Raw genomic sequence first — 16,917 nt, forward strand, 5'->3', positions numbered from 1 at the left:
GCGCTGATCGTGGTGTGAGTATTTTGCAGGAAGTGGTATGAGGCACCAGGAACTGTTCCTTACAAATTCCCCAGTCTTCCTTTTCCTGGTTCTTTAGTGCTCAAATCCAAACCCAGCGGCCACTCAGCTTTTCAAAGCCACTGAGTATCCTCTAGCTGGCCCATCCCACCTTTTCCCAGAATCCCCAGTGGCCTGGGACTGGACCCAAATTCTTTCCTTCCCTGGGGTTTCCCAGTCCAGGGTTATTTTCTCACCCATCTTGATACTACTTGGAATTTCCTTTATAGTTTCAAAGCACTTCTCATCTGGGCTTCATTTGATAGCCTTGTGAGGTGGGCAGATCTTGGATCCTTGGCCTCATTTACTAGATAAGGAAACACACTGCTTGGCTCACCTGACATAGACCCCGAAGATGCCCAGCTCTGAAATGCATTGGGCCACTCGGGCAGGGCTGCCAGGTCGTAGTAGACAATTCCCAAAAGGTTCAGGTTCTATCTTCTCCATGAGGATGTAGGAGGCTCTCTCCTCACTGTCCTTCAGCCGCTCCAGGGCCTGTACCATCTCCTCCCCGTATAGGTTGTTACCTGCAATTCCACTAAGCAGTCACCCTGGACCCTCTCCCCACCTTCTCCACCCTATGCTCCCACTTCTAGGGCCACGTGGGCAAGTCAGGAACCTCAGTTCCTGACACCAGCTCAGTGAACCCGGGGCAGGCCTGGCTTCCAAGGAAGAAATGTCACCTTAACAGGAGAGCTCTTACACAAGCGAACACACCTTCCACCACACCATCCTGCCCTGGTTCTCTTCGTATCTGTTTATGGCTGTTCCTTCTCAGCCTTCCTGACTGGCTCCTGCCCCTCTTAAATATTGGGGTTTCCAAGGAATCAGTCCTTCACCCTGTTCTCTCCTCCACGTATATACTTTTTTTTTCAGGGAGATCTCTTCCAAGGCTTCATCTATATCCTATAACTTGTTTACTCCCAAATCTCTAACTAAAGCTCCCTGCTCTAGACATCACAGATATCCCATGGGCTCCCAAAATAAACTCAACATGTCCGAACAGAACTTATTACTTCTGCCTGACTCTGCTTCTCCTGGAACTTCCTACCCTCAATCAAGTGAAAGGCATTCTTGAGTCATTTAACTCCTCTCTCTCCATTACCTGTCATGAACTTGGACATGTCTCTTCAGTTTGTACTCCACACTGTCATAAGCCCTAGCTCAGCCTTCTACATTGCTCTCTGGACAACTATACCCGTCTCCTCTATGGTCTCTCTGCCACCAGTGTCTCCCTACATTCCAGGACACACTCTACCATGGCTGAAACATGGATCCTAGATCAATCATGTGTCCCTTCCCTCCTTAAAACTTTCTATTGGCTTCCCGCTACCCTTAGGATAAAATCCAATTTCCTACATATATTCAACGTCCTTTATAATCAGGTCCCAAACCATCTTTTCCAACCCAAATCCCTGCCTTCTCTCACCTCCCACACTGCACTCCAGCCTGACCAGTTACTCATTAATCTCCAAACATATCACACTTTCACGGACCAGTGCCTATGCCCGAGGTTGCTTCTTCTGTATGGAATACTCTTCCCCCTTTTCCACCTGGGAAACTGGTACCTAACTCTTAAGGCCAAGATCAAAAACCATCTCCTCTGGGTCAGGAGACAGACATGATCCCTGCCCTCAAGGAGTTCAAATTAAGCAGGAAGATATCCAACCTCCTGATATGCCCCCATCCTGGTTCCCCACAATTCACCCTCAGGCACCTCAGACTACACTTGCCCAAACCCTCCAGTGCTGGTTAATCACATTCCCTTGTGCACGGGCATTTCTGCAGTGTAGTGGTTATCACGTTCGCCTCACACATTCCCTTGTGCTCCACTGCACTTGACCAAAGGTTCTCCTGGGACAATGTCCAAGGTGGGGACATGTGTCAGTTCCTCTTGTATCCCCCACAGCCTGGGACCATGCCCATAGCAAGTGCAGATCAGCACTGGTAACAGCCTGCTGGCCCCCTTTCACTGAGCAGCCCTGCAAAGAGGGAACCACCTACCTCCACCCTCTCTCTGGGGCTTTAGCACGAAGCAGCTAGGGGCAGCAATGGCCTCAGTGATAGCCTGGTCCCCTTCTTCACCCTGGCAGGAGGAAAGAAAGCAGTCACTAGCAGTCTTGGGCCAAAGAGGCAGGAGCCAAGGTCCTGCCGGTTGTGTAGAGCAGCATCAGAGGAAGAGCAGGAGGAGGAAGAGCCATAAGCCCCTTTAGGCTGGATGCTACTATCTGGATATGACCCCAGCAAGCCCCCTGTAGCAGTGAGTACAGTGACAACAAGCTTTCTTGGGCAACAGTTCAGGAGCAGCAAGAGGTCTGGAAAACAGGTACAGATATTCCTCAATTCTTGCTGTCTACCTCAGCCCCTTCCCCTGGTTACCATCCCCATCTCCACCTTTGCTGTGGGAGCTTACAATGGATTCCAGCCCTCCTTCCCAGGGCTCTAGGGGTTTTCTCAGAGCATCACTGACCCAAGTCCAGCCCAGTGCCAGTTCCAGCCTCTGCAACACATTGGGCTCTGGGTCCCTGATACCTAGGGGGCCTGTGGTGGGAGAAGCGGGCTGTCCACGCACCATGTCCAGAGAGTAGAGGCCAGCAAAGGTGGCACGGAGGCGGGCCACGGCCTCAGGCTGGCCGGGGAGCAACACCTCCAGCATGCCTGATCTGCTCAGCTCCTGTTGCACCTTCTTAGTCCCAGCCAGCTGCGTGGCAATGTCCGGGCACTTCACAGCACATGACCTCTCCAGCAGCAGCCGTGCTCCCCAGTTCTGCAGAGAGAAGAAACCAAAAGGAATTCTACTTTATTTTACTTTGGCTGGCCTTTAATGAGCATCCTTCAGGTGCCAGGTATCCTCACATTCATTATCTCCCAGGGTCATTGCAACATCCTTGTGAGGCAGGTACGGCCCCTCCTATTATGCAGGATTCTTGCCCTTATGGAGCTTATGGTCTAGCACAATGACACATGACTATAATTAAAAGGGAAAATGACAAAAGGTGAAAAGGTGTAGAACAGTTGATGAAGAGGTTTGAAAGGGGTGGGACACTTGTTTATGAGCTCAGCTTCCTACTGTACTACATATAAAATACAAACTCCTTACCACGGCCTATAAGATCCTGTAAGGATCTGCTTCTTGTCTCCTTTTCAACCTCGTTCCATGCCATCCCTCCACCTCACTCCCACCTTGCAGCCACACAGGTTTGTCAATCCTCAAACACAAATGTCATTTCCACCTCAGGGCCTTTGCATTTGCTGCATTTCCCTCTGCCTGGAATTCTTGTCATTTTGGCTTTTCTGATGGATGGCTGGATCCCTCTCATCCTTAAATCTTGGCTCAAAGTCATCTTCTCAAACCACCCTATTTAATGTGGGTTTCCCCATAATTCTCTGTGTTTTCACCCTGTTGTTTCAAAGAGTTTCCCCCAGCTAGAAAAAACCATTTTTTCTACTTTTGTTTACTTTCTGATGACCATCTCCCTGACCAAACTGTGAGCTCCATAAGGACCCTTATCTGTCTTATTTCCTGTTGTATCCCTAGTGTCTAACACAGTGCCTGAAGCTTTGTAGGTGCTCAATAAATATTTGTTATTGTTGTTTAATGAGGTGAAATTGAGTGGACAGGTAGAGTCTGACAGGTGAGACTCAACAGGGAAGAAGTATTAAGGTTAACAAAATAATATGAGCGAAGGTCTGCTGGTGAGTAATCGCAGGATGAGTAGTCTGGTGGGCCAGGAGTTTAGGGTGTGAGAGGCAGGAAAACAGCAGAGGATCATGCCTCCCAGCTCTAGTCCCCATTCTCAGGCACTAGAGGGACAGTCTGTCCTTGACTCCAGACCACATCAAACTGCCCACAGCAGGATCAGGGCTATGGCCTGAAGAACACCACCCCCCCCATCCCACTCTCACCCCCCACGCATGCTGTCCTTTCTTTGATGTAGTCAGTCCACCTGCAGCATCTCTGCCTGGTCTTCACCAATAACCCCAGCCACCTAACAACTAGGCTAGTGTTCTGGGTAGAGTTAAAGGTACCCTGAATATCAGAGAAAAACCCAGAAAAGTACCCCATTGTGGAAAGTAGGGAAAGCAAAACTCAGAGATGAGCAGGGCCTTGCTCATGGTCACCTGGCAATTCACTAAGCCTAGCAGATTCACCTCCATGTCTAAAACTGGTCTGAGTTTCTCAGTTCCCTAAAAATGTTCTCCCCCTTATGCACTAATTTCCCTCCTTGTTAACTCAATAAAGTTTTCTTTGGCCCTTTTCCCAAACCCCTTGTCCTGGAACCAGGACATTTTCCCAATAGACAGTGGGATTGACAAACCTGTGGGGCTGCAAGGTGGGAGTGAGGTGGAGGGATGGCATGCAATGAGGTTGAAAAGGAGACAGAGGCAGATCCCTATACAGCTGGGCCTTAGGGAGGATCTTACATTCAAAGAATTATCAATCTGGAAGGAGCTCCCTCAATTTTCTAGTGTAGTTCCTCACCTTACAGAAACTGAGCCCAGAAAGGGTCAGGAACCTGCCCCTGGTCACACAGAGGCAGAGCCAAATGCTCATGACCCCTAGACTACTGCTTATGGTATTTTCTAACTTATTTTCTCCTTTACCTTCTCCCAACTGAAAGCAGGGCTTCTTAGCTTCTCCATGCTGTGGATTAGGGGCAGGGGGAGGAGAATGATATACTAGGAAAGCCACTGGACTGAGAGTCAGAAAGTTTGGGAGCTCTCTGTGGGACCTTAGATAAGCACCTGCATCTCTCAAACCTTAGTTTCTCCATCTATATAATGGGGATAATTACACACCTCACAGAGTGGTTATAAGGATTAAATGAAATAGTGGATGTGGAATGTAATTTTGAAACTACCTGGTAGGATAGCAAGCTAAGGTGATATTATCATTACTGTCATTAACATGAATGGACAGCAGATCAAAACTTTCTGATGCAGATAAAAGAGAAGTAAGAGTTGGCAAGAAGGAAATGGTCAGTGGTGTAGTGGCACTGGTTTGCATTGGCTAGTGAGAGCTGACTGAATCCATCTCTTCCCAGCTCTGTTCAGAGATGTTAAGATGGGTAGCTTTGAAACTGACCAGGATGGGAGTATTTACAACCTAGAAATCAGAAAATGCTACAAATAGGGGCTTGTCTCCACAGAAAGATTGTTACACATTTACCAGCAAAACAGTGTGAATGGCTGGTGCATTGTGGTTTCCTGAGGATTCGGATTCTAGAAGATTGTGTGTAGAGAGTGAGAGGTAGCAAAAAGCTTGTGGGAGGACAGGAAGTTCCAGCAGCAAGTTCCCTCAGGAAGAACTGAAGCCAGAGCTCAGGAAATAACCTAGGTTGTTGTGACACCTGAGTTGAATCTCTGAAGAACGATGGTAGGTCCCAGAGGCAAAGAATGGTCTAACAGAAAGTACCAACCTGTAGACTGTAATGACTTGGCATGTAGCCATCCCGGAAGTAAACCACAGCAACTTCCTGGTCGTCCCTAGAACACAGGATGGAGAAAGCTGTTGTGTTAAATTAAAACTGATGTGTTCAGGGACTTCCCTAGTGGCACAGTGGTTGAGAATCTGCCTGCCAATGCAGGGGACATGGGTTCGAGCGCTGGTCCAGGAAGATCTCACATGCCGTGGAGCAACTAAGCCTGTGCGCCACAACTACTGAGCCTGCACTCTAGAGCCCACGAGCCACAACTACTGAAGCCCGTGTGCCTAGAGCCCGTGTTCCGCAACAAGAGAAGCCACCACAATGAGAAGCCCCCACACCGCAACGAAGAGTAGCCCCCGCTCGTCCCAACTAGAGAAAGCCTGCATGCAGCAACGAAGACCCAACACAACCAAAAATAAATAAAATAAAATAAATAAATTTATAAGAGATAAAAAATAAAATAAAACTGATGTATTCAGTGGTTCAATCTATTTCAGGGTGCATCAAAATGCATTTGGCTTCTTTCTTTGAAAGTCAGTGCACAGGGGTAGCCTGAACAGGGATTCATTGGAAGTATGAAAGTAGACACCCACACACCATCAATGCTTCCACTAAAAAATGGAGGTATGCAGTGGGGAATGCCTTCTAATATTCCAGATCTAGAGTCATTCTAGTAAGGCCGAAGGCAACCAGAATCAAATTAGGTAAATTTTTAAAAAGTGGGCTCAAAATTACTGAGCAGCAGAATCATATTGCTATATATAATCATACTGCTAGCAAAACACACTTGTATTTACACTGCTTAAAGTAGCTGATTTTTTTAAATGGTGGGGGTGAGGGTGGGGAGATGCAAAATATGAATCTAGTTAAGCCACATACTGTCTTTTTGAACTTCTTCCCCTTTTCTTTGATTTATTTGATATTGTTTGATTTATCTGGAAAGTAAATTAATGACTTTGTTTTGTTAAGATAGAAGCACACTTTGAAAATAGTAAGTGGTATTGTGAAACGCCAGGAGGTTCTTAATTTTAAGAATCACACATTTCCAGGTCTAAATATGTGTGCTGTAAGCAATGCTACCCAAATATGTGATACTGAAGCCACTTGGTGGTGGCCCCTGAAGGGAAGCACAGGGCCTGGCTTGGAACACAAATCCAGGCCCTTTGAGGTCTTGCATGAGACCTCAGAGAGCAACTCCCAGACCAATCAAAGAATGAGCTGGCTACTCCTCTTCCTCCTTGACTGCCCAACCCAACTGCCCAGGTCTGACTTGACTAGCCAAGAAGGGCAAGAAAACTTTTGGGAGCCCAGAGGCATATGAAAACCAAGGTTATCCAGAATGTCAATAGTTCTGATACAACCCGTTAGAAGCAGAACTTGGCATGTCCAAAATTTCCTGGGATGGTGGGATACTTTCAGAGTTCACCGTAAAGTTCAGAGAGAAGGAAGCAAGCCATCACATCTCCCAGAAGAAAGGATTATTTAGGGGAAGTAGGCAGCAGGATGAGTTTCCTAAATCAGCCCTCTATTGGATCCTTGGGGAATGCTCCCTGGACACTTACATAAACAGTCTTCGGTCCTGGTCTAGAGACCCCTTTTCAGAGACATCTTCAAACTTTCGCCGGATTACATGGATATTCCTGGGAAAGATGGGCAAGGCTCAGAGTGGATGCTCTGTTCTGAGTGGCTCTCCCCAGTCCTGGGGCTACACCTGGAGGTCTCCCCTCCTTTACTTACCTGGCCAGTAGCTCATTCTCTATGGCACGCTGGTCAAATATATTCCTTTCCTTCTCTTGGGCAATCAGTAGCACCCGAGCGCTGGGGAAAGAGCACAGGTGGCCCAAGGTGGCTACAAATCTTGTCTTCCCTTCATCCCACCCCCTCAGAAGTGAGAATGAGAACACGGCTTCCCTGAAAGAGTAGATATTCTCTCTACTCAGGACTGCCTCAGGCATAGACACCTGAGGCTACAACACATTATTTCCTGAATATAGAAAACTTGAAAAAATGGACATGTCTCTGCCCCTTCTCAGGTAGGTAGATGAAATATTGTAATGATGTCAATCTTCCGTGCAAATTAAAATTTAGATTTAAAACCATCTCAAAAACCCAAGAGGACTTTTTCTTAGAATTTAACATAATGATTCCAAGTTCTTCTGGAAGAATAAAGAAGTGAGAGTACTGAAGAATATTTTGTAAAAGAACAATGCTGGGAGTTAGGGGATAATGACCCTATTGCTAGATTGTGAATCATATAATAAAAGAGTGTGTGATTCTTTCAAAAAGAAAAAAAAAAAAAGAATAGCTCAATGGAATCCTCAATGGAATCCAACAGAAACACTATAGAGAAAACTATGAATAAGGCATTATCTCCTGGGGCCTCCCAACATTTCTGTGAGGTACACAGGGCCACGTTTGGTCCCACCGTATTAATGGGATCACTGGGGCTTACCTGGCCTCTTCCTTTCTGCTTATCCACATGTTTCTTAAAGGAGCAAGAGCTCGAGGACTCAGGGAAATGCTAATGTCAAAGAATTGTCTGTTTGGCTACCGACCAAGCTGTTTTCAGTTGTCAAGAACAGGTCCAGGTGTCTCCCATCAGACTCTCTTAGTGTCACTGCTCAGCAGTACCAAACTCCATTTTTGCTGTAGCTGTATTGCTCTGTGCCCAAGGCTTCTTGCTGAGCTCTTGGGTGGGCAGACTTGGCTTAGGATTTTAAGTGTGGATTCCTGACCTCCCATACTTGGCCTCTTGTCTATCTTTGCTTCTCCCTCCCTCAGCTGAACCTCTTGGACTACACTCTGCCTGACTCCTTTCCACTTAGCTAAAACACAGGTCCTAGTATGCCCCTTCTCCTGGCCTGCCTGAAATCTCACAAGCCATCTTGCCCTGAGAGAGTCCCGAGGGCCAATGACCTTGCTCTTTACTTTGTAGCCTGATCTGCTCTGCTCATGAGTGGGAGGTGGCACTTGGCCCAGGCTGGCCCACCTCCAAGGAAAGGTGGAGGAGAGGCTGTAGGTTAAAGTGGAACTGCATGCTCTGGTTAATGAAGCCTCCTGCCAAATAATCGGACTCAGACTCGGAAAACATATTCTACCTCCTCCTGCCTTTAATTCTGAGCAGTCTCTTGACAGCAGGTCTAGGAAAGTTATCAGCTAAGGAAGGTGAAGTAGCAGTAGCATGCTGACTGGGAATGAGGACTCCAGAGTCCCAGTGCTGGCTTTGCCAGTGATCTATGGTATACCCTTGGGTAAGTCAGTTCCTTTCCTTGGGCCCTGATTTCCTCATGTATAAGATAAGGGTGTTAAATAAATCATAGTTCCCAACCTTTTATATCAAGAATCCCCTTTTCTTATCCCTACTCATTCTAACCACAGACACTATACTTTGAAAGAGTTTGAAAAAATGTCTAAATTGAAATCATAATTCATTTTCCTGGCTTAATTTTTAAAAATTCTTTTAAAATGTATGAGATAATTGATGAAAATTCATCTGCTCTACAAATGCTCGCACCTCAGTTTTTCAGTCTATACTATGGGACCATTCCTTTCAGAAGAACAGTGTAGTAGAGAGAACACAGGCTTTAGGGGCAGATAAACGTGAATTCTAAACTTACTAGCTGTGTGACTTTGGGCAAGTTATTCAACCTCTCTGAGCCCTCCATTTGCTCTTCTGTAAAACAAAACTCTTTAAATGGTAGTAATTATTACTATCATTATCGTTATTATTGAAAGTATCATATAATGACCCTCACTGAATTTTTTAAAGCATTTTTCAAATCTATGATTTCATTTAATTCTTACTACCACCCTTTTAGGTATTATTATTACCCCCGTTTTACAAGTTCGGAAACTGACGTTCAGGGAAAAGAACAGACTTTAGCAAAGGTCATATTTGGGTCAGCAGAAGTGCCTATTTGACTCTCAAAATGAGGGAATCCACTCCTGGCTCAGGGACCCCATAGCTCCTACCTACCAGTGCCTAATTCTGAGCACACAAGTCTTTTCTCTCCATGTTATTCACAGCCTGGCTAGAGAAACCCTCTGCAGCATTCGTCTATCAGCAGGTTCCCTAGGTGACCCATCTCCTGGCTTCACTCTTAAAATACAACCTAGCCAAGAGTTCTACTTGAAAAAATATTTGTCTGATGACTTCCAAATGCTCAGAGTCTGACGTTTCTTGAGTCTTAGTGAGGCTTAATAAGCCCAGAGAGGCTCTCTTGGAGGCAATAAAGTGATTAAGAATGCAGGTTCTAGAGGGAGATGGACTCTGGGCTCTACCACCAACTCACCACTTGACCTTGAACAATGCACTTCTCTTCTCTGAATCTCAGTTTCCTCATCTTTAAAATGGGGGAGATGAATAATATCTACCTCAGAGTGTTTGAATTTAGGATTCGATGAGATCCTGTATATGAAGAGCTTAGCACAAAGTGTGGCACTAGTAGATGCTCATTAAGGGTAAACTATTAATGCTATATTAACATGGCAATAACTGTTAGTACAGTGGCCGCTCACTTATCCAGAAGTCATATCTGGAACATCTAGCATCTTTACACATCTGGAACATGGTTGAGAAATAGGAAGGAAGCAAAAAAATGCCTCTGAACAGATACGATAAAATCCCTAAATCAAAGTTTATGCATTTACTCATCAAAAAGGCCCTCACACTCATTAGACACAAATATAACAGATCATTTGCTTTCCCAAACTACAAATCAAAAAGGAGGTATAAGGATGGCAGTGGAGATTCTAAATTCAAGCAAAGTGACAGCAGTAAGAAGAGCTGTTAGTAGGAAAACAGACAGAAAAACTATGAAAAAAAGAATAAGAGCATAAAGCCTAATAACTGGGGCCATTAGTGCAGGCAAACAACCTCACATGCCTCTCTCACTCCAGGTAGCACCCCTGCATTACATCAAGATGCAATCACTGACTGTCATAACCATCACCTGTAGCCAATGAGAAAAGATTAAATTATTATCAGCATCTCTTATTTAAGAAGGAAGCCCAAAACTCCATTAAAATAATTTTGGTACTTCAAAGTGTAAGCTTCTATTTCAAGAAAAATTCCCTCACGATTTCCTAATGATGTCAGGCAAAGAAGTTGCTGCATCCATGAATGCTGAATCTAAAGCAGGATTCTGCTGACACTTTCTCTTCCCCTTACTTGGCTGAGCCGTAGAGTTCCCAGGCTTTGGCAATCCCCATGGCCAATCCCTTGCTGGGATTATTGGAGAGGATCTTGGCAGCTTCTTTGGTCTTACCCAGGACATTGAGAACATGTCTGTTGAAAGAGAGATGCCTACTTAGTAACTGGATGGACCTGGAAGACCCTTCTGCCTGTGACTCATAGACAATTATAGGAACATCACTTTGAGAGTCAGCTGAGCACTAAAAAGCATCCTACCATCATGCTCTTGTAGGATCCACCTCAGGCTGGAATGTGTTGGGCTGCCCTAAGCCTGGCCCCTGGTGTACATGCCCAGAGGAGCCCTGAGACCCTGTGTTTCCACTCCACACAAGCCTCCCAATGAACTGAAACCCCTTTACCTGAGCCCCAGGTACTGTCTGGAATCCAGCTACAGACCATCTGGAATCACAGCAACCTGGAGCATCACTACTGACTAGAAGTGGTTGTTGCTAGGGTCCAGCGCTCAGAAGGGAAGCCCCTGTTCCCTCTCTGCCTTGGATTCTGACCTCCTTTCAGGCTTCTTTCTTACCTCAGGACCCTCACAGATACTGTTCCTTCTGCCTGGAATACTAACTTGTACAATGAAGGGGCAGGACCAGATGAACCCTGAGGTTCCTTCTTTTTCTGACACACCAAGACTTAATTACAAGTGGAAACTGCTACGAGGTGGAAACACATGACCCAAGGCCCAGGAAGGCACAGTCAGCATTGGAGATCCCTGCCCCCACCTATGATTGTAGGCTCATCAGGCTGACACCTCACTAGTGTGCCCAGGATTGCCCAAGGGACCCACCGATGCACAGCAGGCGTCCGGGAGGCTAGGCCCCCAAAGCTGGCAGAGATGGTGTTGATTTCAATCTGTTTCAGGGCTGCAGAGCCATCTGCGTTGCGCTGGAACATGTAGTCTGAGCGATTCAGGCCCAGGAACACCGTCTGTGGGGAAAACTGAAGGCTGAGGACATTTGCCCAGGGGCTGACTCTGAGGGCCTAGCCACAGAGCAGACAGGTACCATGAACTCTATGCAAAGGTGCCAGCTAACACTCCCAAACCCAGTGGAATCATTCTTTGGGACATTCCAGGATTGGACACTAATGTATAAACCCAGTGGGGACCAATGAGAGGCAGATTCCCATGAGCTCAGGGACTAGGCCAAATTCTTCTGGTTAAAAAAAAAAAGAGAACGAGATGGGAGGGGCAGGTCCCAGACTGGGGTGAAGTGGGGAATGGTTACCTGGGCAATGCCCTCTTTCAGGACTTGCTTGTGGATGTCAAAGAGATGAGCAGTAAAGTTGTCCCTTTTGATGGTGCTGAAAGAGGAAAGAGAGTATTTTCTAGGCTACATCAAACATTAAAGGTCAAGGATTTCCATTGTCTCCTGAATCCTCTCTGGGTCTACTGGCTCAAAATTGAACATCCATACCAACCCTGTAGAGAACAGTGGTTTAGAACCCAGCTTTAGAGCCAGATGGCTTGGGTTCAAATCCCAGCTCTACCACTCACTATTGGGCAACCTCAATCATATCTCCTCTATGCTTCAGTTTGCTCATCTGTAAAATGAAGAGGAATATAATTATATTTATAACAGAGAGTTGTAGTGAAGAGTAAATGAGATATTACATGTACAGAATTGAACATAGTGTGTGCTCCCAAGAAGAATTCAAAACTGGCATACGATATGACCATTGTGTAGTTGGTAAGCTTTCTAGTTGACCTAACATTAACTCTCCGTAGCTTCCCCTATGTTCTGGGACCTCCCAGGACAAGTCTTTTCCACCTCTTCCATGGCAGCACTCAGAGATTAGAAGACAGCAGTTATGCCCTGTGCCCCAAAAGGTTTTTCTGACTCAAGCTAAATATCCTAATTTTCTTCTTCAACCAGTCCTTATATGATGTGATTTCCTCAAGGAAGCCTTCCCTACCTGGGTCAGATCCCCCTGGTGTGCACTCTCATAGCACTGTGGACCTCTCCTCTATAGCACTGATTGCAGTTGTAATTTTCCATTTTATTTGTGTGATGACTAGTATTGTCTCTCCTATTTGACTATAAACCACATGAGGATGGGGACCATGTCTCTGCTAGCTCATCATCATGGCCCAGTGTGCTACTGTGACATGTGGCATGAGGTAGGACCCAGCCAGTATGGTTTTCTGGAGCCTTAGGAAGAAACACCCACAGGTAACTAACTTGTTGCCTCTCAAGATTCAGGGTGGTCTCTGCATGCCTGCTCAAGCCTAACTCTCAGGCTCACCTTGTTACAGGGACCCCACTGAGCCCATGTAGCTCAGGCCTGCCCTGAAGTTCCTCTCTCCCCAGTCAGCTCTCATGGGGTTCCACAGCCCTTGGTGAAGAGGAGAGTCCCTAAGCTGGGACTCTCCTAGGCTGCTATTCTAGCTCATGTGACCCTGGGCCTTTTCACCCTTACAAGCTAGGGTTTGTGTGTATTTCAGAGGAGAGGGTAATAGGGAAGACAGGGGTTGCAGAGATGGGCTGCAGGGAAGGTCTTACACATAACTGCAGCTTTAGGATAAAGGTCGTAAATCAGGCTGCTCATCTTTCCCACAATCTAGAATCACAGGTACAAAAGCTGGGCCCATCCCGAGAAAGATCTGAAGAAAAGGTGGTGGAAAGGTTTGTACATTCAGGACTCAGTGGGTTTTTAGCTCCAAGTCAAGGTTTCCAAACTTCTTACCATTATGAACCCTTCTCGTTTTCACCCTCACACCAATGTGCACATTTTTAAAAGATTTTGTGGGGACTTCACTGGTGGGCCAGCGGTTGAGATTCCGAGCTCCCAATGCAGGGGGCCCGGGTTTGATCTCTGGTTGGGGAACTGGATCCCGCATGCCGCAACGAAGACCCAGTGCAGCCAAATAAATAAATTTTTTTTTAAAAAAAGATTTTGAAAAATTAATGAGACATGCAATCATACACACACACACACACACACACACACACATATATATTTAATTCTAACTTAATTCTAAAATAAAGAAATTTCCCTTGCCCCAGGGCCTCAAGGGGAAAAAAGATCAAGGGAGAAGAGACAGAGAGGGGGGATAGAGTGAGTCATTTCAGGGGTTCTGTATCCTTGTGAACTGGGTGCGGCCCAGTCTGCACCCCGTCCCACCCAGAGATAAGAGGCCTGAAGTGACAAGAAAGGGTCACTGCTTAAGAGAAGTAGGAAATCTGACTTTAAACCCATAACCCCTCCTGCCCTCTGTTTTCTCTCAAACTAGGTTGACTCTCCCTAATTACAAATGGAAATTTCAGTCTTCAAAGCAGCGGGGTCAAGGGTCAGAGAATCACAGAATGTCAGTGTTGGAAGGGACCTTAGATTTAGGCCAACCTCCCATTTTACAGATGAAGAAATTGAGGCCCAGAGAAAGAAAGGAACTTGCTTGAGGCCATATAAATAAGTGGTAGAGCCAGGGTTAGAAGCCAGGTCTCCTAACTTCTATTCTACAAATGTTTGTTTCTCCTGGGGAGTACCTGTCCCCCACCCCACCAAGTCACCTGCCTGAGTAATAGCTCATGACTCCCCAGTCTTCCAATCTCTTGGTTCTAGCACCTCACAGCCCCCGAAGCCCCACTGCCCTGTACCTGGAGAGAGTTTGCTCCAGAAAGGCAGCGTTCTGGCTGACAGCATCCACCAGCAGGTTGAAGTCCATTTGTACAGCATAGGCCTGCTCCAGCAAGGCACTCGGGACCAGTGAGGGGAAGAGTGTGAATGGGGCGTAGCTCACCACCTGATTGAGGAAAGAGTGCGCACGGGTAGAACACCTGTGAATGGGTTGTCTTCCTGCAAACATAACCCCATGGAAAGGGTGCCCTACATTTATTGAGGACACACAAACTACAGAATAGTGGTTACCTCTGGGAAGGGAGGGAGGAGAACAGGACGAGGAATGGGTATAAAGAGAACTTGCAGACTTTGTTTTTGGCCATTTTGCTTCTGATCATTTTTTTTCTTTTTAATGTAAAGAGATAAAATATTACAAAGTCTAGAAGACAAATAAACCAAAAAATTATTGAGCACTGACTGTGTGCTCAGCACTGTTTTAAATACTTTACGTGGATTCATCATTTAACCCTATGAGAAAGATACTATTATTATCTGTACCTAATAAATAAATAAGGGAACTAAGTCTCAGAGAGGTTAAGTAACGTCTCCAAAATTATATAAAGCTAATAGGTGACACTGGGATTTGAACCATGAATGTTACTAAACAACAACCACCATACACACACACGCACATGCACACACACACACATACTCTAAGCCAGTTCATATCCAAGCCCAGTCCCCTTGCCTTCTGGTTGGGGGAGAGGGAGAGTCCTGCAGGTAGGGCTGCAGCAGAAGTGGACTCTGGTCTCCAGAGAAGGAGCCAGGAGTGGTTTCCCCCCAGCATTGGAGATGGTGACCCAGGTTGCCAGGCCTGGAGTTCAGCTGCATTCTGAGTTCTCTGGACTTTGGCAGAGCCAGGAAACCCAAATACCATCTAGAATACTATTTTTAGAAGGGGATAATGCATTCTGAGATTTCTAACAACAAATGAACTAGAACTTGGGTAACAGAAGGTAAGATGACTTTGTGACTTATATTATGACTTTGTGCTTATATTATGAAGCATTCCTGAGTCTAACCTCTGAGTTAATATGCTTGTCATTATAATAGTATGAGTTAAGGGTGTTAGAACTTGGCATTTATATATTTATTTTTTTAAAAATTATTAATTTGAATGGATAATACAAACACATGATATAAAGTCAAAAAAGACACAAGGATGCATAGTGAAAAGTACATCTCACTCCCACCCTAGCCCCAATGACCCAGTTCTCCTCCCCAGAGGCAAATGGTATACTAGTGTCTCACATATCCTTCTAGACTAATGTATACGTATACATACGTATTTTCTCTTTTTACACACACACAAGCATATAATACATACATTGTTCTGTCCTTAGCTTTATAAATATTTCAGAGACATTTCCGAATACATTCAAATAGAGCACTCTCATTCTTTTTATTTTATTTTTTTAACATCTTTATTGGAGTATAATTGCTTTACAATGGTGTGTTAGTTTCTGCTTTATAACAACGTGAATCAGCTATACATATACATATATCCCCACATCTCCTCCTTCTTGCGTCTCCCTCCCACCCTCCCTGTCCCACCCCTCTACGTGGACACAAAGCACCAAGCTGATCTCCCTGTGATATGCGGCTGCTTCCCACTAGCTATCTATTTTACATTTGGTAGTGTATATATGTCCATGCCACTCTCTCACTTCGTCCCAGCTTACCCTTCCCACTCCCTGTGTCCTCAAATCCATTCTCTACGTCTGTGTCTTTATTCCCGTCCTGCCCCTAGGTTCTTCAGAACCTTTTTTTTTTTTTTAGATTCCATATATATGTGTTAGCATATGGTATTTGTTTTTCTCTTTTTGACTTACTTCACTCTGTATGACAGACTCTAGGTCCATCCACCTCACTACAAATAACTCAATTTCGTTTCTTTTTATGGCTCAGTAATATTCCATTGTATATATGTGCCACATCTTCTTTATCCATTCATCTGTCGATGGACACTTAGGTTGCTTTTTGAATTATGGTTTTCTCAGGGTATATGCCCAGTAGTGGGATTTCTGGGTCATATGGTAGCTCTATTTTTAGTTTTTTAAGGAACCTCCATACTGTTCTCCATAGTGGCTGTATCAATTTACATTCCCACCAACAGTGCAAGAGGGTTCCCTTTTCTCCACACCCTGTCCAGCATTTATTGTCTGTAGATTTTTTGATGATGAACATTCTGACAGGTACAAGGTGATACCTCATTGTAGTTTTGATTTGCATTTCTCTAACGGTTAGTGATGTTGAGCATCCTTTCATGTGTTTGTTGGCAATCTGTATATCTTCTTTGGAGAAATGTCTATTTAGGTCTTCTGCCCATTTTTGGATTGGGTTGTTTGTTTTTTTGATATTGAGCTGCATGAGCTGCTTGTAAATCTTGGAGATTTATCCTTTGTCAGTTGCTTCATTTGCAAATATTTTCTCCCATTCTGAGGTTTGTCTTTTCATCTTATTTATGTTCTCCTTTGCAGTGCAAAAGCTTTTAATTTTCATTAGGTCCCATATGTTTATTTTTGTCTTTATTTCCATTTCTCTAGGAGGTGGGTCAAAAAGGATCTTGCTGTGATTTATGTCATAGAGTGTTCTGCCTATGTTTTCCTCTGA

The 16,917-nt window shown here is 45.2% G+C and overlaps 1 protein-coding gene across 12 annotated transcripts in view; it reads right to left on the bottom strand.

The window, feature by feature from the left end:
- Positions 1-16,917, bottom strand: part of GSS (glutathione synthetase) — a 79,643-nt gene that overhangs the window by 47,618 nt on the left and 15,108 nt on the right. For 5 of the 12 annotated variants that reach the window (XM_019950801.2, XM_019950799.2, XM_019950800.2 and 2 more), the window contains 10 exons: positions 14,283-14,428; positions 11,913-11,988; positions 11,474-11,613; positions 10,657-10,773; positions 7,224-7,304; positions 7,049-7,126; positions 5,478-5,544; positions 2,630-2,824; positions 2,062-2,143; positions 395-584 (listed from right to left, as the gene is read on the bottom strand). In XM_019950801.2, the coding sequence (XP_019806360.1) occupies positions 395-584; positions 2,062-2,143; positions 2,630-2,824; positions 5,478-5,544; positions 7,049-7,126; positions 7,224-7,304; positions 10,657-10,773; positions 11,474-11,613; positions 11,913-11,988; positions 14,283-14,428 (1,172 nt within the window). Of the gene's footprint in view, positions 1-254; positions 365-394; positions 585-2,061; positions 2,144-2,629; positions 2,825-5,477; positions 5,545-7,048; positions 7,127-7,223; positions 7,305-10,656; positions 10,774-11,473; positions 11,614-11,912; positions 11,989-14,282; positions 14,429-16,917 lie in introns of all 12 variants that reach the window. The other 7 variants (XM_073792907.1, XM_073792910.1, XM_073792908.1 and 4 more) reach the window with 4 other exon arrangements.

This window comes from Tursiops truncatus, chromosome 15 (assembly GCF_011762595.2).
Source record: "Tursiops truncatus isolate mTurTru1 chromosome 15, mTurTru1.mat.Y, whole genome shotgun sequence".
Lineage (NCBI taxonomy): Eukaryota > Metazoa > Chordata > Mammalia > Artiodactyla > Delphinidae > Tursiops > Tursiops truncatus.